General features: G+C 38.6%; 1 protein-coding gene across 1 annotated transcript in view; it reads right to left on the minus strand.

Annotated features, from left to right (window-relative positions):
* Positions 1 to 13,105: 13,105 nt before the first annotated feature.
* The window catches only part of LOC139725452 (cGMP-inhibited 3',5'-cyclic phosphodiesterase 3A-like), a 53,413-nt gene continuing 39,182 nt past the window's right edge, over positions 13,106 to 27,336 (minus strand). The window contains exon 2 of the mRNA XM_071636526.1: positions 13,106 to 13,150. Coding sequence (XP_071492627.1) covers positions 13,106 to 13,150 — 45 coding nt within the window. The remainder of the gene's footprint in view (positions 13,151 to 27,336) is intronic.

Below are 27,336 nucleotides of genomic sequence, written 5' to 3' on the forward strand. Positions count from 1 at the left end.
TGTTTGCCTCTATGCATCTCTTACAATGGTGAAGTAATCACCCCTGATATTAGTTCTTGTCTCACTCTCCTCTCTGTTAGTACAGTACAGATCTCTCCTGTCTCTCCCTTTCCCTATCTCCATCCCCCCCCCATCTCTCTCTCTCTGTCATTAAATCTTTAGTACTTGTGCCATAGTTTTTCTTGTTTTCCTCAGAAAATCAAATGATATATAATGCAATGACAAAAGTGCATTATATGAACTGAGTCAGGCATTCCACAATGACCATCTCGTGTTACAAATCCAGTGAAACCGACCCCTCTGAAACAATCAAGATGCCTTCAACATTCACACCATTTTTTTTTTTTTTTTTTTTTGCCTGCCTCCACTTCCAAGCCAATCGAAAGAGCGCACTGGGATCAAATATCGCAGTTATGTGCTGTACGTGATGGAGGGTCCCGTTGCCATTTTTAATGGTGACACGCGCATAAATACCGACTACTACGTGCAGAAGAATGCACCTGCTCTCCATTGTCTATGAAAGCGGCGGTAGCAGGTGGACGTGGTGATAGGGGATCCCTCTCCCCCAGTTGAGGAGGAGGGTAGAAAAAGAGAAAAGAATATCAATCAATCATGCCGCTTATCATTTCATCATCATCCTCCTCCCACAGAAGCATATCCCATGTGCATTGGGACCTTTCTTCAGTGATATGCAGGGAAACGAGAAAAGGAGATAGATAAGAGATATAGATGCACTGTACTTACTACATAGATAGGAAGACAGATGATATAGAATAGATGAATGTAACCTGACAGGGGGGCAGAAATTGACATGAAGAAAAAAAAAAGATTTATATACATGGGGAGAGAGGACGAGATATAAAGCAAGAGAGAGTGAGAGAAGGGGGTGGGAGGGGACCAAAGACGATCCGTTATTGATGCAGGATCTCGGGATGCCCAGTCCCCCAAGACACCCTCCTTCATCAATATCTCTAAAGTGCTACGGGGCTTTGAAAAAGTTTAGGCAAACTCTCTTAGAGATCCCCCTCTCTCTTGTGGTCAAGTACACCAAAGCTAAATGCTGTAGAGCAGTTCAAAACCCTTAGGACCAGACTTTGTTTGAAGGAACTTTGAATTTCCACTAAAGCATAAGCTATGCATAAATGCGGCACCAGAGCATGCTTGCTTTTCGTTTAATTATACTTCTGTTCTGCATTTTGGTACAGAAATCACAAGGTACATTGGTGCTGTTTTCATTTCAGGCCAGGCCATACATGTATACTGTTGAAAGTTATGCTTTCCTTGGCAGATCACTCATCTAATACTCAGTCAGTATGTAATTGAGTTTGTACATTCCAAACTAACATGAATAGGCAGGATAACATGGTATGCATTAAAGATTGAGGATTGTGAAAACTTTGGCCTACTATAAGCTAGTGTGTCACTGGGAAAAAAAAACAATAGAGCCCTCTTCTATATTGTGGAATGGTAACAAAGTCAATATTCATCATGTTTACCCTCCCCAGATAGGTCTTTATCTGAGTCATCATTTCCTGTTTTTAACATGCCTTCTTAATGCTACAACGTGAAAATGCATAATTTTTGGACAGATTGTTTGATTTTCCTAAAACTTTCACTGATGTGTTCTACTAGTACTACGACATTCACTCAATTGACATGTATATTTGTGTTACACTCCCCTTCCATGAAATGGTGATTCACAAAAAGGGAACCTCTAGGTTTAGGAAGATCTTTGTCCTTCTGTTCTGCTTTAAAACACATACCAATAAACTATATCTTATATATAGCATGACTACAATTTCTGTAAAGAGAACACAAAATAAAGCCATTTATGAAATTCATCAGGTATATAAATTCCATGTGCAACTTTCATCTGTATAATGGATTGTAATGGCATGCAAAAGTTCAGTGCTTACTGGTATTGCTTCTAAATTATTGGGTCCAATGAATCTATACTTGCTATTAAAGGGAGTTTTTACTTCAGGATGAAAGCACTGCAGGACAGTGAGTTTAACGGCCATGGTCATACAACGTACCGTCTTATCTATGAAGCACTTTCGCAGCGAGTATGGGAGCAAAAGGGGAGCATTTTGCAGGAGATGCTTTCTTTCATTTAGAAATATTGCATCATTAAAATTTGAATGGTTTGATCCCTCTGTCCACGAATGAAATTTTTTTTAAAAATGCACAAGTACGGTACTTATGGAAGTATTTTAGTTTTGCCTATTACAATGTGCAACTGGCTCTGTAGTCTGCCACTGGCTCTGCAGTCTACCACTGGCTCTGAAGTCTGCCACATGCAAAGACGAACAATGGCGTGACCAGCTAGCTGCACATTTTGTGCTTGGCCATTCAGAGAAATCACGAGGAAGTCATGTGACCAAAAAAAAAAAAAAAATGGCACATTTTCTGCGGTTAGGGTTCGCATTGCAAATCATGGCAGTCAACTTTGCCCATTTTCTTTACACTACCTATACACAATACAATTACCAGGGTGTGTGTGTGGGGGGGGGGGGGGGGGAGATTACATTCTAGTCTGTAATTTTCCTGGCAATGTTTTTTTCCTGTTTATAGCACAGTTGCCCGGCAACTTTCATCGATATGTTATACTCTGCCATGATATATGAATGGCCCTATTTTCATTTTAGGCTGAATTCTTTGTGAAATTCACTTTGTCCAAGGTAACGAGAACTGACTGTCAAGGACATGCATGTTTGACAATTACTGGCAATATACAAACTTTGATCCTAAAATCACTACATTTTCATTAAATCATATGGTCTATATAAATATTAGTTGGTAACTGGTCATAATGCAATCATGTGAGGAAGGCGGCGTCGATCAAAATCGTTTCATCCTCTACAGTGATGTCACGTCAGGTTATTACTTCCAAAATTTGACTGGCTGCCGACAGAGCTAGAATAAAATGTATATCTATATATAAAATATGATATAACAAATATTGCATCGTCTGTCACTGCAATGCAATACTTCGCAGTCCTTTGGGGGTTATATTTCCCTCTCGAGACAAAATTTTCCCTCAGTGCTGTGTTCTCTGGGAAAATCGAATCTCTCAGGGAAAATATCATTCCTATGGTAATGTCAAGTGTAATATTACACCTCAAAAAAAGGGCAATATCTCTATAATGTTGACTACCTATGAGGTTCTCTATCGATTTCATTTCGTGGCTTCTGCAGCATCAAAAGAGATAAAAATCTAAAGAGTACCTTTAAGTAACATGAAAGATGGCCACCGACGTGCCAAACTCCATTTCTGCATCAATGAATCAATGGATCCGCTTGGTTACCCAGGCAATTAGATCGTGCATGGGCAATGTGAAGAAAATTGGCAAAATTGACTTCCACATCAAGGCACACAAGACCTTTGGGGAGGGGGGGGGGGGGACAATCAAGAGTGAACTAAACAGATGAGCATGGGCCTGCGTAACAGCAGCGCTAAAGGGGAGACAGGATATAAGGTAGGGGGAAAGGATGATGCCCCAGGACCTAATATTCAATAGATTTTGTCCTTGTTATCTACAGTACGTATGCATGTATGCGCCTTTATGTAGTTGTGTTCCTTTGTGTGCTTTTGTATGTATTGTAGTACGTGTGTGTGTGTGTGTGTGTGTGTGTGTGTGTGTGTGTGTGTGTGTGTGTGTATGCATGTGTATGTGTGTGTATCTTGTCCCCAGTCTTGGGCACTCTGTGAGAATGAATGTGTGTTTAACAATACAAAAAAGATTTCATTTTTTATCAAATGAGTCATGATGTAAGATCTGTAAGATTTCACATATCTTTGCATAATGTTTTCATATTATTATTGTTTGTCTTTGTATAATGTTTTGTGTTGTTTTTGTGAATATGAATTCTGTGGTACTGAACAAAATTCCAATAAAGAATTAACACCAAAAAAAAGTGCCTTGTAGTAATTACTGCTTACTGCAGTTTTTACTGTAATGCTTCAAAGGAGGTGACTTGATTATACCGTACGTACCACTCCAAATTTCTAACTCTGCTTGGAGGATGGCAATCAGTATCTATCAAGGAAAGTGCAAGTCCAGTCACCCCCAAACAACTTACAGTGTTTCCATTTCACTGCAGTAATTTCCCCTAATGCTTCATGTACCATCTAGCAGCCCTAAGATAGAAAAATGTCAGTCCAAGGAATCTTCAGCTACTTGGTATTTTGAACATCTAATGATGTTTTGCATTTGTGACCTTTCACCTTCCCACCTCATTTTGCTCACATGGTATTTCTCCCCACATCCAAAAAAAGCTGTACCACGGTATTGTTGCTGTTTATTTACACACAGTAGACCTCGTTTGCATTTGAATTGAGTTGAAATCTTAATTAACTCTTCACGTAATCCAACACACTCTTCTGCTCCAGATTTAATCAACAGCAAGCCAAGTTCACATATTTACTTATTATCCATGCATACCACATGCATAATGGTTCCAATCAGTAACAACCAACTACACATTATTGACTTCTAAGTGTTACTATGCAAACCATTCATAACTGTGCTTAGAGTTTCTGAAATGGTTACAACTGCATGCACAAAGCTTAATGAAATTGTCTGCTATTAATCACTTTCACCATTTTAACAAGGAGATATGGAATAACATGGTGCACTGATATATTACACAAGCAGGACGGGCTAATTCCATGACTCAATTTCAAGACAAGTTGAAACTTGATTATCTATGTTACAGAAAAGCGTCCAATTAATTTAACATGTGGAAATGATAAATGCTCTGTTAAAGGTATACTTTCCTTTTTCCTCAGTATCTCAATTAATGAAACAATTGAGAGCTACATATAAGTGACATCATGGTCTTAGGAACAAGGCTGCAATTTTAAGATCCTTAGAGGTAGCTCATTTAAATAGATGACTTGTTTTCAACATTTACACTACATAACTTCCACATAATATATTTTTTACCGCATTCACTGTTCCTTTATTTCACCCATTTTCATTCAAAACAACACCCCTTGTGCTGGCCCGATTAGAGTAGTATGGGTTCATTGCAAGTGAGTTGCAACAGAACTGTGGAGATCGCAAATTTCCTGGGAGCGGCAAGAATAAAGGAGTATTAACTTGATCAGCTTTGCTCGCCAGTTTCCTTCCGTTTCCACTCAACAGAGAAATACAATTGAACAATTTCACAATCCATCAGATGCAGACAAGGCACACCACCTGCACACTAAACTTTTCTGAAGTCTGGAGGCCAGCACCAGTACTGATGTGAGAGCACAGCAATGCAAGTTAACTCTTGGAAGAGGTTCATCTGAGTGGTAATTCTCTAATTAAGGCAAAATTTCGTTTGTACACAACCAAAGAAAACTATATACCTTGCGTGAGCTTTCTGTAAGACTGCCTACACCCCATCTACAGCGAGTCAATGCCAGTCTGATGAAGCCTACAGACAGTAGGCGAAAGCTCACGCACGGTAAATAGTTTTCTTTGGTTGTGTACAAACAAAATTTCGCCTTAATTAATGCAAGTTAACTCCTGCATGCATAGGCCCTATAACATATTTAGGCTACACAAAAACAAACACACAGACAGACTATCAGACAGATACACAGGTACACACATACACACTCACAAATAGCTTAGATATCACAAATGAAAGACAGCGCGCTACGCTTTACACCTATCCATGTGCCTTTGGATTTTTTAAAATACACACTGACCACAATCCTTTTACTGTTCAGCTAAAAGCTTCGGTTCAACTTTGTCATAGTAGTATGTGTGTGTCAAGGTACACACAACTTTTCCATTAATATCTCTTCGTCCATATAGAAATTACCACTCCCTATGATTAAAAGTGAACTTCAGAAGGATGGGTCCTAAGCTGTCAAGAAAAAGGCACCTTGTGTGATTAATTTTCCTCTGGCCATCTTGGCAAGACAACACAGCCATTAAACAGCGGACAGGGAAACAGCCTTTCTTCAAGACTCTGCAGAGTGTGTGCTCCTATCCAAACTCCCTTTTCTTCAAATAAAATTGATGCATTTAGTCTTAAAAGAGAATATCTCAACTGCTAGGAATAACACTTTCATTGTACAGTACAGTGAGCCAGCTGCTAACAACCTGTCACTAGGGGTAATAGTCTTAACTTGAGACTGATGTAATCACTAGCACTACATGGACTATTATGCGGGATAGGCCTCCAAAAGCCTTGAGGTCAGGCTAATCGGGCATCGTCAATTTCAATCATGGAATTAGTGTAAAGTAGCCAAACACTGGCCTGCGGTATTATAATCAAAAGTTCATATCACCCTTTAAGTGCTTCCCCATATGGCATTAAAAGTTTTAGCACTCAGCTTTGATTAACAATATGCCTGATAAAATTCTTCCCTGAAAACCACATCAACACAGAACAAAGATCAAAGATAAAATGTAACTTATGAATTATGAATTATACAGTGTACATCTTTCTTCGGGACATTCTGCTACAATTATAAAGAAGAGGTCTATTTCTTATCTTGGACTGAGAGTACAAGACACCTGAAATAGATGAGAAATCATGTCAGGAGAATATTAGTGATCTATTCTTTTAGGGGGCAGATTGATTTTTTTTTTTTAATGGATGAAAAAAAGAAGAAGGTATAAAAAGAATAGTGCTACCACAGTTTTGTTTGTTTGTAGCTCTCGTAGCCTTACAGGACTTCAGCATGTGTTTGATGTATCTAACACTTATGAATATATCCCCAGATTCTTAAGAAAGAATCAACAAACAGCAAAGGCTAAAGATACACCTTTTTTTTCTTCAGTAATCTCTGTTTGATTATATTCAATACATAATCATTACAGAAATCACAAGCATTCACTTGAAGCTGTATAAAACATGCAACTGAAAATTTCACAGATTCACACACACACACACACACACACACACACACACACACACGCACACACACACACACACACACACTACTTACTAAAACATATGTTAAGCAAAACAGCAAAACAGATTGAACGAATGGAACATCCACAGTGCCACTTACGCACTGTCCTACAGAGGGCAATCAATAATAACTTCTGTTCAGCATTTCAAACATGCTAATTCGATTTAATTCTGCCCCGTGGTTTCCACTACGGCATGAACACTGACAAACATCTCTCAATGTGCATGAAGCAGGCAATAAAATGGCATACTGCCAACTTATTTAGTTCTTTTATGCACAAGAGAAAACAAACTGGCACACTGAAAAAAACTAAACAAGAACATCCTAAATATTCTCTTTGCCCCCGCAAAGTTAAATTTTACTTTTTACTTGCAAATTCTACCGCAGAATGAGTCATAATGAACAAGATGAACTTGATTCTATTGGCGATTGCGAAGAGGTTCTCTGAAATTATTCTGATACAGCTGCTATTATAAAGTTGCATTCACGTCATCGATGATTATCTGACTTTTGAACAAGAAGACATTGACCAAACTCTTGAAATGCATGTATTAGCACAAAAAGTATGAGGATCTGTGATGGACAAAATTTGATAAATGAAGACATCGCAGCTTTTGATACATACTCACTTCACATGGTTACCTAATATTTCCTCATTTCACAAGAAATAGGTATGATTTCACAAAAAGTTAAGAAAATAATATTCTTTTCTTCAGACCATTCGTAAATCTCACTCAATCTCTTGATGACTGCATATGCGTCAAGATGTACATCAAAGATGAAATGCTAAAACTGAATAATCAAATAAAGTTTTCGTCAAATTCAGGGCAGTTTATATAGAGACCATGTATCTCATGAACAGTGATGACCTACAGGTATAAAAAAAAACAAGCACAATATATCTATTGAGAATTCTAATTATTCAATGTATGTAATTACTTAATAATTTCTAATCATGCTAATGAATAGTTTAGACAAATTCAAAAGGTTTAATCTCCTACTCCATCTCCTACTTGACAAGGAGAAAGCTCATTTGTGTTTTCTCACGAAATATCAGGGGCACTAACCTCAAACACAAGAACTCATCACAGTATTGTACATGCTGTATCAATCAAGGAAGATCATTGGACTAGGAGAGGGGGGAATACCCTCTTCTCTTTTCTACAAGGTGACATCGTCATTACCCAACACAGAGGGTATCATAATGGTGCAAATTGGTCTGAAGGATAGCAGGAATAACGAGCATCTACGCTGATGGTTATCGAAAAGCAAGAGAAACGGACGAAAGAAGGTGTTACATTGCAGACAGAGCACATCAGGTCATTACATCCCACTCCATCACAGACACGGGGAAGGGATTCCCGCGGGAAATTAACGACCGAAAATCAGACCTAGACAATCACAAAACGCACATAAATACCCCATGCATATACTGCGATATCAAGCAGGTATGGGTAAAGTGTAAATGTTTTAATAGAGAGGACTATGACCTTAACTTACAAAGCTTGCACAGCATAATTTTCAAAAAAAGGAAAAAATTGCAGTACTTGTACTAAAAATAGAAAAAAAAATCTTCAAAGAGAATGTCATCATAAATCTGGTCATAGATTTCCAAGAAAAAGCTCCAATGATGCTCTCAGCAAAAGTGGACATACTCCAAGAATATTACTGCAAAATGAAAGTTACCAAGTCAAGTCATACAGCACGGCGAAATAGACATGATGTCTTAAATAGTTACATGACTTTGGTATCACTTGCATTAGAAAAGAAAACACAATTGCAGAGACTCCAACCCAAAGCACCTTCTGATCTGGAGATTCTCCCGCCTGAAACCCCTAGCAAACGGGAGACTCCAAGTTGATGTGTGCGAAGCGCGAAATTCCTAGGGTTCTAGATGCTCTCTGGTGCTATCTAAGGCTTATTTTTTTTTTAACATACGATAGCAATAAGTAAGAAATCCTTTCCAGCGGGAGACACAGAGCCAGGGCGGGAGAAATCAAATCTCAAGCGGGAGAACGGGAGATTTTGCAAAAACGGGTTTTCGGCGGGAAATCTCCCGTCGAAAACGGGAGAGTTGGAGTCTCTGCAATTGGGATACCGTCGAGAGGTGAGATGGTAAATGCCAAGTGATCTGAAAACAATAACGGCACAGTTGTGATACCAATCTACAACTGTTATAACAGGCCATGCCCAATATCCTAGTGAAACGGACAGAATGCAGGGGACTCATGACTGTTATAACGAAGTCCTTCGGACTGGCGGTTTTCTTTTGTTTATATCGAAATATTGTCACAGCCGAACAACAAAGTATAAAGAGATGTACAGAAAACAACTTTGGGACATGAATTTTTACTTTGTTGTGAGGAGAGTTTCATTCCATTCGTGTTCATTACAAAGGGAGTGCGCTGTATCAACCTGAAATCTGACGACATTCAACACTGAAATTGTATGCATGCTGTATGAAGCACATTCGACTTTACCATGCCACCATGACCACCATCCTGAAACCCTCATTTCTCGGGGCTGATCTACACTCGGAGCCCAATTCACACTTGGCACATACATGTTTCTAGTGTACATCATGCCCTCACGTGCCAAATTTCCTGCACTATGTCTCCAGTTCTGCCTGAACACATGTATGCCTACGATCAGCGTGTCACCTTAACATCTGTTTTGCATGACACTTCAGCAACTCCCAAAAGACTGACAAAAATTCATGAATTTGCCGTCCCTGGCAGGCAAGTTGATGCTGTATGTTAAGATTTGTTATTATGACCAGATTCTCTTTTAGTTTGATAATTTTTCATTTTATTTTATTCTTTTTCGACGGTGGTAGGGAAGTGAAGGGGTTGAGAGTAAATAAAATGTTAATAATAGTAAGTCTCCTAATATCTTTGAAAAGATAGGCTAAGTGTCTATTCTTGTACAGAAAAAAATATTTTGCAATTCATACATGTAGCTTGTAAAATTCACAAATCTGATGTTGAGCAATCATCCTACCGTTGCCTATTCAGATCACTTGGAACAGAAGTTCTTTTAAAAAAAAAACTAATAAGCATACGTATTTTCTGATGACATCTTGTGAATAAGCCTTTTTTCCATGAATTTTCTTTTGACTGTTTAAGAATCACCTCTTCACTTTAAGAAAACTTAATGGGTATAAAAGACCTAAATCACGATGGATTCCCCCTCGAAATGTTTAACAATTTGTCTTACTCCTTATGTCTACAGGAAATGTGTGTTATAGCAAGATCAACTCTTCCACAATATGTTGAAGTTGCAATTCTGTATCAATATACATAGAATCTCAAAAAACAATTATTCTTGACAAAAAGAAAACAAGACAGAACCTTGCTCAGAGTCTACAGCCCACCCTATACCACAACAAGTGCACCAACAACACATTTTGACTCGCAACATCGCTCACGCAAAAAGACTTCACCCGCCCTCGGAAATCAGGCATGACGCCGTGTACAGAGTCAGTGACCAGAGAGTGAAATCAAACGCACCGCTCTTCTTTCTCACACAATTGACAAAAGACTGGAATGTAATTGAACATTCTGTTCTACACATACACACACAAACAAACAAACAAACAAACAACATGTCAGTCCAGAATTTTGTAAAGTTGCATTTGAAAAAGTGGATGCTATTTCACTTCGGGAACAGGTATGCTTGCAATGCTATGGCAGCATGCTGCAGCAAATTTTGAATGGCAAACAATTTTTAGAGTGGCATTGATGCAAAATTATCTGAAAAACAGACTGAGTAGTCCTGGCAAAGATATATAATTCTTTTTTTTTTTAATTAGTGTGCAATGCTACTTCAACATAAAGTTGGCTTTGATTGACTAGAAAACAATGCAACAAACAATATGGTGCAAGTTTTATTAGAATCCAACATAATGTAGGAAAGTTATGGAATTTAGTTTCCAATGTTTTCATGAAACATTGATACTGCTATAAATAACATATTCTAATGCAAATTAGAAGCAATGACATCATCCCCTCCAACTATGCCATTGGTTTGCGCACAGAAGTATTTTAAAAGTCATTTCATGGATGGTAAAGTAACAACTACATTCAATCCTTCCACCCTCAAAGTCATTATTGCTGTCATCACTAGAATAGTCTCCTTCAACAGGTAAAACTATTTTTTAATGTGATTTCTGTTCACAAACAGAAACTTGCACATGTATTATGTGTGCAGGACAATACTGGAAGAGATGTGAGGGGATGGTATTGATACCTCTTCTGCTTTGTGGTTGCTGTTAAAGGGATTGTATAGTAACAGTTGAGGTGGGGATTCATGTTTTGAACATTCCTAAGTGAGATAATGAGAAACCTCTCATGAAATATGAAAGAGCATGTAATTTTAAGAAGGATTGAATGTTTATTTGATGAAAATTGGTTTTCAAATGGCTGAGATATCCAAAAAAGTGATAATAATAAAAGGCGACAGGCTACGCCTTTTTTTAGGATCTCTTTGTTTCACCTTGTTTTTGGATATCTCAGCCATTTCAAAACTGATTTTCATCAAACAAACTTTTGATATCCCTTAGAATTGCATGCTCTTTGACATCTCATAGAGTGGTTTCTGAATATCTCGCAAAATGTTAAAAGCTAAATCCTCACCTCAACCAGAACTGTACACACCCTTTAAATAGTTTTATCAGTTTTGTTAAAACATAAAAAACACCCAAAATCGCATCACTACTCCATTTATTGGCATTAACTCAAATAATTGACCTGGAAATGTACTTTTAATGATACAAATGCAACTATTAGTCATTGCTTTTTGGTCGTGTCTGTATGAGTACAAACTAGAAGCATAACAAATTACACAGGAGACAGGCTGAATCCTGTTCAAATTCATTGTCAATTTCCCATTTTCCCCTTTCCTCTACATCCTCGAAGAAATCCCTCTTGTCTGGAGCCACATTTTACTCATTCTGAAAGTATGCTTATCATGAGTATCTGAAATTCCTTTTCTTTGGTAAATACTACATTTCTATTCTGTTTACATTATGATTCATTCAAAATTTAATGCCTCCAGTAATTCCATGAATCACACTACACATATGCAATTATGACTATGTGATGATTTAATTTTCTATCACTTCCAGCATCCCTCTGAGGATTTCTCCACTATTACGGTTTAACAATCATCCTACCTTTTCCGTTTTGCAGCAGCTCAAGTGTGCTTTTCTGAAGCATCAATCATTCTTCACTTGCTATAACTTACTTTGATTATCTAGTATACGATACTTGATATAAGACTTTACAATTACTATCGTCCAATACTTTCTTTACCCTAGGATGTATTATAACCATCACTCTCGTTATGTTATCAAACTTCATTGTTTGTTGGATTTTTTTTTTTTTTTTTTTTTTTTTTTGGGGGGGGGGGGGATATGAATAATAGATTGAGACTGAAATTTAAACAAAAAATTAAACTATAAATGACAACAAATACTTTCCAGGACACATTTGCATGCAGTACAGATTGAACCCTTGCAATATAGGCAAGAGGGCTGACTCGTGTCATTCAAGAACGCGGAAATAGGTTACGCCGATTTCCAAGAAGCGACACATCCTGATACATCTGATTCTCCACTTGGAAAAATGCCATGAGTGATTGAGACTGTCTTACTGCAGCCTGGGAAACAGTCTGGACCCAAGAAATTCTTTGGAAGTACTTTAAGCATGTACTTCCTCAAGTGCATGAGAGCTAGTCATCAAAATATACTGTGCACATTGCCTTCAACTTATTGAATGACTTTCATATATATTAAAGACATTAAAGATAAACTTGCACTGTACAGCATACATGTACATGTATGCATATACCATATGTGTGTGTGTGTGCGCGCGCGCATGTACATGAGCTTATAATATACTTTCCTCTACTGTAAAAGTGGATATTTTCGCAGGAGTAATTTTTTCACGTTTGGCAGGGTAAGATGAGTTTCACTCCTTTTTTAATTCCGTGGAATGAAGACATCCAACTACAGCCACATATGGCATGCAAAAATACTCACGTGCCTTTATCTTCAAGCTAGTTTCTTGTTGTGTGAAATGTGCGAAAATTTCAATCTTTACAGTCTTAAATCGATATTCAAACTTCTTGAAGAAAGATTAAAGGAAAATTTGACAGGTTAAAAAAAAAAAAAATTGTTTTGTTTTATATTTGTTTTATTTTCACTTGAGGATGGGGATTGTCACTCACCTGCAGTGTCGAAAGCAAGCCATCCAAAGAGACGGAGAATAGAGATCCACACACAGGATGGAAGCAAAGGGGAGATAAAAAGGTTGAAAGCAATATTGAGAAACAATGAGAACATTTCCTTCCTAACTACACCAATTCATGACTCATATAGAAAGCTGCAGACATGTAATACTTCTGAATATAGCTGTACAATTCCTGCCTCTCCTTCTGTCTATGATATAAACACACATATAATATATTAGCTACTGTAAAACCAGGAATGTTCGCATGCATTTGAATTTCACGAATATTGCGAGTGCCAAGATTCACAAAACTAAAATGCACTCGAAAGTTCTTGTCTATACTATATGCATTGAACGCCAGTGGCAATTCGTGAAAATGTCATGCCCAAAAAACGGCCGTCGCCTCCAATTCGCGAAAATTTCATGCCGCGAATATACAATGTTTTACAGCAAATATATTGAAACAAGTGTGTGCATGTGTGTGTGTGTGTGTACATGAGGCTTTGTTTGTGTGGTACATTATTGGGGCGTACTATTATGGCTTCTGGCAGGTAGTGCTTTGCTAAACTTGATTTAACTGAACATTCATCAATGGGATGGAGCTCAAGAGAACTTGCCCATCCCAACCAACCACCCCTTCCCCCCCCCCAAAAAAAAAAGAAGAAAAAACAAACAAAATCAGTCACAAATCCTGAATTTTCCTCTAATGCAAATGTTGATGAACTAGCTATTGCAAGCACAACCCAATTTTGATGCCCTGATGAGCACGGGTGCGAATTTCCATGGCGACAGACCACTGACATCCGGCATCTGAGCGCAGGAGCCAAACTCATCTCCACGACCACACTCTCTCCCCCTAACACGCGAGACCAGGCATGCAGTTTGGTGAGCTACACAGGCGGCATGCACACAGCTCGCATTTAAATGGGAAGGACCATTGTGTAGAGACTCACTTGCAATCATTCCATAATTGATCACCGGTGGGAGTATGTTTTAATCATGCCCTGGGTATCTTTCAGTGTCTGGCTGCACACTTTCTATTCAAAAAGGCAGCTGTGAAAAACGCCATGCACACGTTTCAGTCACCAATATTAATGGTGACGTACATCGTGGAGCTCATCTCAAATCGAACAGGAGGGACCAGTCCAAAGAATTATGTCCAAATGGATACAGAAACATTACCATCCCTCTTTCTTGCTCTCGGTGAGAATAAGTAATTAGTAAAAATTGTAGTGTAATGACTTTCTACATCTCCACATCCAAGTGCTCTGCAAACTCTTGAGCCAAACAAAACATGGAACTACATACAAAATGAATTGCACAGCTTGGACTTAACAAGAATTTAAGTATTTGTAATCAATTCGAATATGTAATGTACACATAATGAAAGATCATCCACAGAGTGAGAATTCTTGTGAATGTCACACTTGACAGAACTACCATGGAAATGATAACATGCTAATACATTCGGAGGGGTATTATAATTTGTGAAAGTTCCCACGCTCTTCCAGTATTGCCTGCGGGAGAGGAAAAAGGGGTTGGAGAGAGCCGCTCCCACACATCTCCTGCACACGTAACTATCATCTTTGTTCGCAAGGACATTGCAATCTTATGAGTCAACATGAATACATATCAGTCATTATCATATACACAGAATTCTAGTATCACATTCACAAAAGGCGTTTTCACATCAGCCCGATGTTTCGAAATAGCGCGCTATTTTCTGACTTGGGAAATTAAAAAATATCTCGAGCTTGGATTTTTATAGGGCTGATGTGAAAACGCCTAATGATAACACGACCCTGAATTGGACTTGATTTGATTGTATAATTGGTTTCTGTATTTCAATACTAGATATTAATTATGAATCAAAATATTTTTTTTTTCATGTCACTTGATTAGGTATTCTTGTCTGGTGCAAAATTAACATATAATTAGGAAATTAAAAAAGAAATGAATTCCTAGTACCTGGAAATGAAATACAAAAATACCATTTTCATAATCAAACAGACTCTCATTAGATCTTGGCACTAGAAGAAGGGAGTGCAACATGATAACTGCTTGACATTGTTTCCCTTCACCTTTAATGTCCCCATGAAGTTCACTGTAACTTTTGCCATACAATGTCATGTGGCTGATTTCCACTAAAAGTTCTGGCAATTAAGTTTGATTTTATCAACCTTGATGAAACAATGCCAATGTCACATCTGAAGGCCGTGAAGTGCTGCAATAGGTATTAAGTGCATTGCCTATGTCTTCTTTTCATGGACAGGTGTACAGACCAGTAAAGAAAGCCAGCCAATGGATATGCGGAGTAGTGGATGAAGGGTTTAAAGGCACAGTAATGGTCTGCTTAACTTCTCAACATATCTGCCACTCCCTAAGTGGTAAAAGTTTTACTATAATGTACATGAACCAACCGCTGCTACTCATATTATCAAATGTTGGCTTTAAAGGAACTGTACCAGAATGTTTCCTTGAAAACAGGGTTCTTCACTCCATGTTTTTTTCAGGATGAATCGAAGAGCCAATAAGGCAAATCTCTAATTTGTCATCACTCATTCATTCAGCATGTCCTGAAACTGTACACAAACTATTAGTGTTTTGTATGAATAGGAAAGAGTGATATACGATGACAAATCTACCAGCAACATGTTAAAAGACAGAGAATAAAAGTAGATCAAAACACAGCATATGTAGGAACACTGATGGGAGCTGAGTTGGTGCCTGTATATGGACCACAGCCAGCAGGTACAGTGTACATACACGTATGTGGTTTCTGCAGTTAAGACTCCTTGGCTAAATGCTCATCACATACCCCTTTCAGATTGGAAAATTCTTAATGGGTAGGCGGCAGCCTATACCCTCTGAATTTTCTTCAGTCTGAAGGCTCTCTCTCTCTCTCTCTCTGATGCACTCCCATTAAAAACACTAATAAAACATGAGTGAACCCGGAGCTGTTTAAGCAGTGTTTTATTGCAAAGACACAAGTGAGAACAGCTCCCCAGCAACAAATCTGAGCAATGCTTTTCCAGCATCTAAAGGGCACAGTACTTCTATGCCCCTTGCTGTTGTGGTGATGCAAGCACAAAGCTTGCCAATATAAACATGGATTCACATTTTAACATTCACCCTTGCGATGTTGTTGTTTTTTTCCAGGCTTCACTTGCCAAAAGGCATGGAATCCAGCCGGAGAAATTCATTGGCATGGCAAGCAAAATTCTTCCCCGCTAAAATCAATGGGAGTTTTAATGGATAACCAATGAAAAGTCTACAGTCAGTCTGAATGGGATATGACACAACACAAACATGAAACATGTCACTTCTTTTACCACCACCATGCCCATCCACTACCTCCATAGCATGCTTACAAGTAGACTCAAAATGCCTGCAAGTATTGCTCTCAAGCTATCTGATACATGTGGATCCCCAGAGGTAATTGGAACTGACTACTCTAATGTGACTATTAAAGTGTAAATTGATATGGAGTACAATGCAGGAAAGACTATTTTACTGCCACTATATCAGAAATTATATCCCTCACAAATTGCTTCTCGTCCTGTGATTGGTCGAGAGCACTGAAAGCAACAAAACATAATTCTGCCATACAAATCCGCGTCTCGTTATTCTCCCTAGGGAAATAGTAAAAAAACTACATCACGCTGGTGAAATTCGCACCTTTTTTGCTTCGCGTCGCGGTGCGAAAAGATTTCACGTGTAAATGAATGGGTATTGCAGCACCTTCGCTTCGCGAAAGATTTCATGTACAAATGAATGGGTATCTCGCAGCGCCTTCGCTTCGCGAGAACCACACAGTGGATTTTCACGTACAAATGAATGAGTATGGCACACCGTAATACGCTCAATACGTGTAACGTTAGAGAAAATAACAGACTCAGAGACTATTATAAAGCCATCATTCTACCTAAAAAGATGCCCATGGCGTTGTGGAATAGAATATTATGTTACAACAGAGTAGGCGATCATTTAGACAACAACAATAAGCAAACATGAGCTCTCTAAACATAGATTCTAGAGATCTTTACGACGTAGGCCTACCGTTGTCCGTAGATCTTGGCCTCATTCAGGTTTTAAAGATGAGTGTCGTACTAAGTTAGACCCCCGATAGAGATACTGGAAGGTCGTTCCAAAGTTTTGGGGCCATGTATGAGAAAGTATGATCCCCTAACTACGGTATGCTAGATTCGAGGTGGTGTCTATGCCTATCCCAGTGTAGGACTGTCTGTAAAAATGTGTAATTTGGGGGAGATCATGCTTCGCCGCTTAAAGGCATAATTTACCATTTGCAGATGAAACAAAAACCCAACATTAGTGCTTTAAAATAGTTCTAAAATGTGAGTTAGGGATAGAAACAACCACTGTAAAAATTTGAATCCGTATAATCGATGTTAAGTATTGTTAAATACACAAAATGTGAACAATAGTTATAATAAGAATGCTTCCAGACTAAACCGTATACAGTTATGGTTTATTGAGAAAAATGCTAATATCTCCCCATATTTTAGGCTTTATTGCAAAAATTGTATATGGTAGGATGTTTTGTGATACAACAGACCTACACATATGCATCAAATGTGATATCTTGAACATTTTTTAAATCACTGCTCCCAAAGGTAAACTGGACCTTTAAAATTTGGTCTCACAGTTCATAAACTCGAGCGGCCCACCCAAAAGATGTTGACAATAATTTAGTAGTAGGCATGGTATAGATAGATCTAGGCCTGCTTAATTATTTCTAGTGTAAATTAGATATAGCTAAGCCTATTTCTACCTGTCTAACCGTAGTTCCCGTAATCTGATCCTTATGGAAACCCTAATTACAAGAAGTACAACACGAATCACACAAATTTACGATGACACTCGATGCTAATTGCTCGTGCCTAATAATCTTACATGTAGTTAGACTTGCCATTACTGAATTTTCTACCCGAATTTATACTTGCATTTTCAACAGCAAAGGATAGTTCATATTCATGTATAGACAGCTAGAAAACGCTAGAAAGATGATAAAAAACATAAAAGCTGCAGCTCATATCGTTGATCAGCTCGAGCACACGTACCGTACTTGATTGACAGACCAGATAAGCGTATTCTGCATGCATGAAGCGCGTACTGAGTTTGCAGTTTGCGCATGTTTACCAAAGTACGTTGTACATACAGCAGTACAGTACACTGAGTACGTTAGCAGCTGAGCGCGCAGTTGTCTCTTCATGATACGCGTACGAGCTGCCCTAGTACTAGCTGCTTTCCACGATCCCAAGCATGATTGACCTGTCAATCTTCTCGAAAAGAGTGAAGCAAGATGTCCTAAAAAAGGATAAATTACAGAATACCAGCAGTCAATTACTCTTTAATTCATTGGGAGGGATATAAAACAAATATACCAGGCCATTGTTCGCGGCACTGGTTGAAACTATGTGCCTTCGGTGACTTCAGTAGCACTATTTTCTTTGAGGCTGCGCCTCTCAGAAAATAGTGCTGCTGAAGTCACCTCATGCACATAGTTTCAACCAGAGCCTCTCAGGCCTGGTATATTTGTATGTACTATTTATGCAAGGAGCTGACAGGATGCCTGAACAGATGCACTTCAGGAGAGTTTACCCTAAATATACAATGATGATGCAGTAAATGCAGCAATATTAGTAGAACACATTGGTGAAGTTTGAAGAAGAAAAATTTGGACAATCTGTTCAAAAGTAATGATTTTGTGAAGTTTTGGTGCAGCCATTGCTGGATAAGACTGCATCAAATTTAGATGCTACAGTTGGGCAATGATATAAAGGTACAACAAAGATAATTCCACCAAAAAAAAAATGCACTTCATATCAAAAGTACACTTCGTATCAAAAGTACACATTCCTTCAACTAGTTACTGACATACATATGTTAGGGGTACGCTGTATTATCATCCCCCTGCTCTCTGAAAGAGGTAAAGTCAAGTGTTCTTTCATTATGCTAGAAAAATGAAAATATGTTTAAAGGGACACAGTCCTCACGAAATTTAAAAAAATATGTTGTTGTTGGTACCTCCAATGAACTACTTTCACCAAAAACAAACTTTAAAATCACCAAATAAGCTCGTACATTTTGGTTGAAAAAGTGTGACTCTGCATGGTGAATATGCTAATGAGCAAGTCTTGGCGGAGAGTCATACGTCGTCGATGCACAACTCTTCCCAGCCGTGTTCTGCTCGTTATCCGTACGCTCCCTAGTTTACCCGGATATGGGATGCATGAAGACGTCGGTGGCCGGCTACTCCGACTCGTATTTGACATTGTTTCTACGTTGTGTGTGTGTGTGTGTGTGTGTGTGTGTGTGTGTGTTTGTGTGTGTGTGTGTATGTATTGTGTATTATATTCGCACGTGTGGACGGTAGATCTACGGTAGATACGCGTACGCACCCCGTACGCGGTTTGCCCTTCGCAATTTTCCAGTCTCAAGCGCAGCTGCAGCCCTACCTGTCGCCGCTCATGCATGTTCTATAGTACGTACAGAGTGTACAATGTACGTACATATTTGTAGGTAGAAACGATTCTACACAGGCCTGCTAGTACACTACAGGGGCAACCGCATTCAGCGTCGTCTGGTCAGGCTATCTTACATCAGTAGTTTTGCTCGAATCGTGCAGAAAATTTCCCAGGAAAATCCTTTTTTCCGTCCCAGAACAACAAAAGTATCGTGAAAGGTGAGCTGTATGGCTGGGAAATATCGGTACAACGATGCTGAACATAAGAAACTTAGGGCCTACAAAATCTCGAAATCGTGTTGTGACCTACCTGTGCGTGGACAATTTGTGAAGCGATGTTTTTACGTGGACCGGCAGGCTGTGGCCCTCGGTTATAAACCGAGAAAACTCCTGAAACCAGATGCAATCCGGACCATTTGCTCACATGAGTTATAAAACAGAAACACCTCGAGCATCGACTTCGAAGAGAACCGAGGGAAAAAAGCGTAGAGAGGTAAGGAAAGTGGCTAGCTATGTTTAATTTACCGTGGGCCTGCAGCCGGGGTTGGACTGCAGTACAGTGCCACTGAGCTAGCTGCTGCCAGTGCCGACTGGACATGCACGGCAAAGTGGAGCGAAATCATATCCCTACGACCCCCTGTGTTTATCCTTCCCGGCTCACGTCATATTTTTTTTTCGAGGAAAGGCGATTATCTGACTACTTACAGAAATATTGAGATACAAACAATATTTTCTTAAGAATTCGACTCTCTCATGCACAGGTTATCTTCGGTTTGAATGCCAAAATTGACTGGACGGAGTCGAATGTACTGTGTATGTATACATTGGTATGGTAAGGATTTGCGCGCGAGAGTGGTTTCTACGCTAAGAAGTATGCAACACGGACGGAAGCTAGAAAACGACCGTGCCTATTTGATGTCAAGTTCATGGTATATTTGGTTTAAAAATACATATAAATTTATGTTTACAATATTAATTTTTCGTAAATTATATATATCTAAGCTTGAAATATTTTGTTTGAAATTATAAAACCACAAACTTTCACATTATATGATAAAATTGCAACTAATCATTTGAACACTTAAATTGGTTTTTAGAGGCACGGCTGTCAACTTGGTGAGTAGGGCATGCACTACGTAGCATCTTTTTGCCGGCTCTTTCACGATCGCTTGCAGGAATTATTTTTCAAAAATCGCGTACGGAGACAATTTTTGATGTCCAAGCGTATAAATTGGTGAAAGTTTATATTTTTTACTCTTCTTAATTATCAGTACAGTGAAAATCTCAGGACTGCTTCCCTTTAATTCTTTTAAATCTTCCTTTTATTCTTGTCCTACTATGATATCACAATCTTTTTGAAGTCTTCTTATTCAGCAAGAATGAACCACCACATTAAAATTCATAACTTTTGAATGGATAGCCCGATTTTCCACAATCTCTACCAATGTGTATTACTAGCATTTCTGTATTCATTAAATCCAAACGATTTTTACATACAATGCATTTCAGCCAATTCCGGGTAAATTCCCCTTTAATGGTCATAATATTGCTTCATTTGCTCTGACTTACTAGAGTTACCATAGATCAGATGCATCTGCGTCACCTTCTGTATTCATTTCACACTCTTTGTGCAGTAGTTTCCTTTTAAACATTGTTGACATTATAAACCAGTGACCACAGCATTTGTAGCTGCCAAAGGCTGAAACAAAGACCTCTCTACAATACAACTACCAGCACAAACAAATTATCTCTTGCACTGATAGCATGTCTGCATGATGGTACTACAGATAAAACAAAATCTCATGTTGGACCTCTTTATCTTGTACCTTGAGCAATTAGGTCCACTTAAACTATCGAAGAGCAATTATCACTTTCGTTAGATGATTTCTCCACCAGCCATTAACTTGAACCGCTCGGGACGATTTCCATTATCCATGCTTTATGTGCCCCGTACAGAGCACTCAAGAACAGAGGTGGTGATATTTTCTTGGCTCAGTGCACCAGCCACTTTCACTTATCAGAGCAATGCATGCAAGCATGCATATTTCATAGCACTGGGGATGAAGAGGGGATTTCATTTTTGCACTGGTTTCAATCACAAGGTGGTCTTTATGTCTTTCAACTAGCCGACAAAATGCTTCTTGACTCACTCTCAATAACTATTCTGCAGAAAAGAAGGGGGTTAATTGTTATTGCCAGTTATTAAAATAAATTATCAATATTTGCTTGCCATTATTAAAAAAAAAAGTGCAATCTTCTTTTTTGCATCCTTAATATGCCAATGACCCAATACAGCAATTGAGTCAATCACCTAAACTCCTGTGATAAGCTCAATATGTTAGAAAATTGTGCTACTCATGCTAGAAAATGTGCTCCTCTCAGCTCAGTTTATAAAGCATCCAAGTTTTGCTGAAGATATGCACAATACATGAAGTGATCTCATTACAGACTTGATTTTCTTTCCCTTTCTTTCCAGACTTTTGAAACTCTTGCTTCTAGTCATGTTCAAAATTGTGAATATCAACCAGGTTGGCTTTTATGATGATACCTCTATTTGCTTTTCATAATTTCAGCAGGTGAAAACTCACAAATAAGCAATTTGATGCAATTGATAACACAGGCTCTTTTGAATGAAAAAGCATATATTTCTTTCATGCTTAATAGTTTTCATATTGATTGTAAATTAATTTGTTTGGGCTTTGTTTTTGTTTTTTTGGCAGCAAAAATAACAGAATTGTCTAATCCCATTACCTATTGAGGTTACAGACATACATGAACTCGGGGAACAGCAACACTCAATTTGAAAATGCCTCCAGACCATAGACCGCCAAAACATGAGTTGAGAAATCAGTTTTCAGTTTTGGAAAAACATGACGTGAGCTTGCTCTCTGCTGTGACTTTTATGACATGGCACGTATTGCGAAAACACGTTTACAAGCATTTTTTTTTTTTTCGCCAATCTGAAAGCATCCAAAATCCCTTCCAGTGCTGATGGCCCAAGCAGCAAGTAATTACTGCTGAGTAGCTAATTTTGGGATGATCGCATGAAACAAGATCTGTTATTGCACCAATCTCCACATCCAAGAGGACCTGAGATTTCTCGACATGAGAAAATTCCGCACTTCACCCGTCAGCTCTGCAAAATGATCTCATTTAGCTCTTTCTGCGTCATCTCGGATCCAACTTAATCCCTAAATCTATAACTGATGCTGAAATGGGCAAAACAAAAAGATTATAGCATCAATTGTGGGGGTAAAATATCTATGTGACTTTGTGCAATCTTGCCCAGTTCTTATCTGACCTTTTATAAAATACTGTCTAGCAAGAAATATTCGCGGCATGAAATTTTTGCAAATTTGAGCCGATGACAATTTTTTTTTTTTTTTGGGGGGGGGGGGCGGCATAACATTTTACGAATTGCCACTGGCATCACATTCGTTACAGTGTAGAAAAGAACTTTCGCTTGCATTTTAATGTCGCAAGTCTAGGCTCTTGCAAAATTTGCAAAATTTCAATGCACACAAACATTTATGGTCTAACAGTAGGGCATACAGTATTATGCTATAAATTTCAAAGCTGCTAATGTAATGACATGATAATTTCTGCAGCAAATTGTATCCAGGGACTTGATGGGATATTGTGAAATGTGCTTTTTGAATGTGAACAATTTTTCTGATAATCAAAAATCGTCCAAAATTACCACGAACATGATAGCTTTCATAACTTTGAAAAAATTGGATCTGATTCCAAATGATGTATTTATAAGCAAATTAAAACACTTTAGAAAACCAGTGATAGCTTGTGCAAAAGAAGCATTAATCCAGGCACACTAAAGTAAATAATATTATTACTGGCTCCATGAACCCCAAAAGTTTTCTGCAGAGTAAAGATCAGAAAATTGGACATTTGTTTACTGAATTCGCCAAATGAAAGATGGATGTGTCAGGTCAGTTAACGTGCAATCACTAATTCAAAAACACCAGTGATGAACTAGACTGTACATTGTGAGGAAAAAAAAAAAAAACCTGCATCTCAGCACCACAAACAAAGAGAAAAAAAAGTTGGCAACATTTCTTTTCTACCTATTACTGCCACTGGAGACTGGCTGACGATGCTCGGTTTATCTAACCGAGATGCCGCACTCAAGGTTTCTCCATCTGCTGCCGCTTCATGCAATTTGACAAGCAGGTGGAGCAGTCAGACCCACCACAATGTATCTCCCACAAAATAAAAAGTGTGATGGTGCATATACTAGATATTCTGAATAGACTTAGCATTACAAATGAGTGCACATGGTACATTGATATCTCGCAAGGGGGAGGGGCTGGTACCAATAGTCCAGATGTTTTGCCTTCTCGGAAGGGGATGTTTGCAGTACCCCCCCCCCCCCCCCCCCCCCCCCCCGAAGCACAGGAATACATATGAGCACATTGCAATCACCGCCTTGAGCATTTTCGGCACCATTTCCCACACAGCCGCACCTTGACGTGCATGCACAATGGCATGTTGTCTTATTGCACATAGCAGGATCGAATTAAAGCTAGGGCAATGTGCTGGTGGCACCTTGCATAATGTTTTACCATTCAACCACACTACCACTTCCAAGTATAATGCACATACCTGCACATTTTCATGAAATGGAGGTCTCCTGGTGTAAGTTACTGTGTCCATATAGTCTCCACGATCTCATTATCCTGCTGCTAATATTCACAGACACACCATGGGCTGAGGCAGTACACAAGTAGCTCCTCGTAAGCCGAGTATCTGCTTCAAATTCGGAATTCAATTTTAGCACTGGAAAAGCCTCTGTCAATTTCCCTCTCCATCACGTAATGTCTTGCAGAACACATTCTGTAGACACCATTGTGAGCACAAGCATTCAGACAACCTAAGGCTAATAATTTTTAAAATTCTGGTAATCAAATACCTGAAATGATTTCTAATAAAATATCATGCATAGCAGTATTGTGTAGGTTACAATTTCTTGTTCCTACAATATGATGAATCAATCCAAACAACAACAAAGATATCCAAAAAAGTTGTATTGTAGTAGTTGTTGTTTTTTTGTGGGTTTTTTTTTTTTTTTTGGTGTTGCTGTTGTTGTTGTTGTTTTTTAATGGGGAGGGGGTGGGGGATTCCTTCCCCCTAAACTTGTGATACACAGCACAAAGTTGCATATAAACACGAATTGTATGTAGTGAGCTGTGTAATTGACTTGAACACTTGCATTATATAGGCTGTACCATGTTGAGTGTACCTGAATACCACTGAAAAGCTATTATCTCTACCAAGTTCCAGCCCTATCTCTAGGTAGTGCATGTAGACAATATCCCACACTAGTAACTAACAAGCTGCCTTGCCAGTCCTAAGCTGATATTTCCCTACCACCAAGGTCAACAGACAAAAAGATTGCAGCATTCATTAAAGCCACAGTACAGTTCTATCACAAAATGTTGCATCCAAAATGAAGTTGAGCACAAAAAAAAAGGTCTGCCTTTATCTCATCTTCAGCAGTATCATGAAAGATGACATATCACTGTCAAAAAAAGAAAACTTTCATGACGTGCAAAAAGATTGTCAAACGAGTAGAGAATACGAATGATGCTACAATACACAAATGATACTAGATATAAAAACTGCAGTGCAACCAAAACTTCTACAATCGAGCATCGTACACTGAAACAAATGAAATAATCATATGAGCCAAACAAACCCATATAACTGTACTCTTTAGTGTATTCAGTATTTGACAATTTTTTTTAAATATTATTCCAATTACAATAGTCCCATAGAATTGAGAACTGGGAAGTCGCACATTCAATCAAGCAATCTATAGAAAAAGAAAAAAAAAACACCATGGTTAGCTGCACTCAAAGTGAATATCTTAGACAAAACTATACGCAAGATTGATCATGACATGTGCATCATGGGGAATAAATGTTTACCTAACCCGTTACTTCTTTTCACACGGGTACTTGGAAATGTATTCATTGTTTGCTTTGCGCCATGGACTGTTACATTGCAAAGTGAAATCACATTATGCATATTTGCTGGCACTGCTGCGGATTAGAGAGTCAGATACAGTGTTACCTGATGAGTACAACTGTTTTTTCTTTCACATTCGACAACAAAGTAAAATGTCACAAGAGCGATTTTTCAGGAGACTTGACATTCAGGCTTATTAAATCCAAACCTCTTGTTTGTGTGATATTGGATGTCTCCACTTCTAGAAAAGCTAGGAAATATGGTGGTGCGATTTCTCAAACATTTCAATTTTCATGGATCACACTAAGAGGATTCTAAACTGATTCTCCTACTTTGTGTTGCGGCATGTAATGAAAATGGGGGTATATGTGGGCCATTTTCCCCTCAATATGCCACCACGTAATATATGACTAGAACTACTGATAGCCACTTAGATAGGGCCACTGGACTTGAAGTTTTCTTTGACATTATTATATGACATAGCTGGAAGGCCTTACTAGTGCAGCCGTGCTGTCCCCTATATGACCCCACCCCCTGGTCATTTGCTGGGTAATTACAGCGCTGCTATGTTGTGGTGGGCAAAGGTAGACACACTATGCAATAAAGGAGGGTTCTTCTGCCTGCTGAAGAGATCGCAGCTGATACATAGAGGAGCTGTGTCCCAGGGTATATATAGGAGCCAATTACATTATAAATACTGTATTTGGCTGCCATGGGGGACATGAAGCTGTCATACTGGAAGCACTTCCCTTTGAGGATTGTCATTTCATTATCTGTTTATCAATATTGGCTTTCGATTAATGTTGGCAAATACACTAGAAGAGAAAGCTGATGTCCAATCAAAAGATCAATGGAATACGTGATGATGTCCAGTTCAAAGTATTCTAACCAACTTAGAGGAGCTCTTTCATTCTTATTTGCTCTATGCAATAGTAGTGACCCCCCCCAAAAAAAAAAAAGGTAAAATATTTCATTCCTTGTAATACAACTTGTTCTCTACTAAAACAGTGGAACTGCATTTCATATGTATGTCTTCAGATTATGCTTTAATTTTTTTCAGCATTAATTGAGATGAAAACCATTACAACAAGAACTAGAAGAACTAGAATTAAATGCACAGCATTCAGGACTGAGCACACCTCACAAAAGCTGGCCTTACATCACGCCAATGGCTGCATCTCGACGCATACGATGCGAACAGGCTCCATCCATGGGGCAGGGACTCCATAATTCCGCCCTGTTCCCTGGTCACGTATCCATGGCGATGCAGGAGGATGTTCGTCCAACTCAAGAGGGGCGACAAACACACAACTTGACCTTTGCTTCCCAGGCTACAAGTATCTCATGTCGTGACAAGCTGCGCCTCAAACAAAAATCACACCATCAACAACAACTATAACACGTCGTAAAACATTGCTCTTCCTTCACAAATGCTTATGAATGGATACCTCACACGGTATGTTTACAAGTTAGTCTTTTACAACATAACATCTAGCATTTTCTCCATACCAACTCATCATCTATGCTGTAAAAAAAAAAAAAAAAAAGATCTAAGAACCTGTTTTTCTTTAACAAGAACAGCACATGTACTTTCCTCCGGCACACATATGTAAAAACAAAAAACAAACAAACAAAAACAAAAAACAAAAAAACAACAACAACCTACAGACCAACTGTTTGATGCAGATAACTGCAATGCTGATCTTATGTGC

This window comes from Diadema antillarum, unplaced genomic scaffold (genome assembly GCF_040938485.1).
Source record: "Diadema antillarum isolate AM-2024a unplaced genomic scaffold, OU_Dant_1.0 seq00000041_RagTag, whole genome shotgun sequence".
NCBI classification, from domain to species: domain Eukaryota; kingdom Metazoa; phylum Echinodermata; class Echinoidea; order Diadematoida; family Diadematidae; genus Diadema; species Diadema antillarum.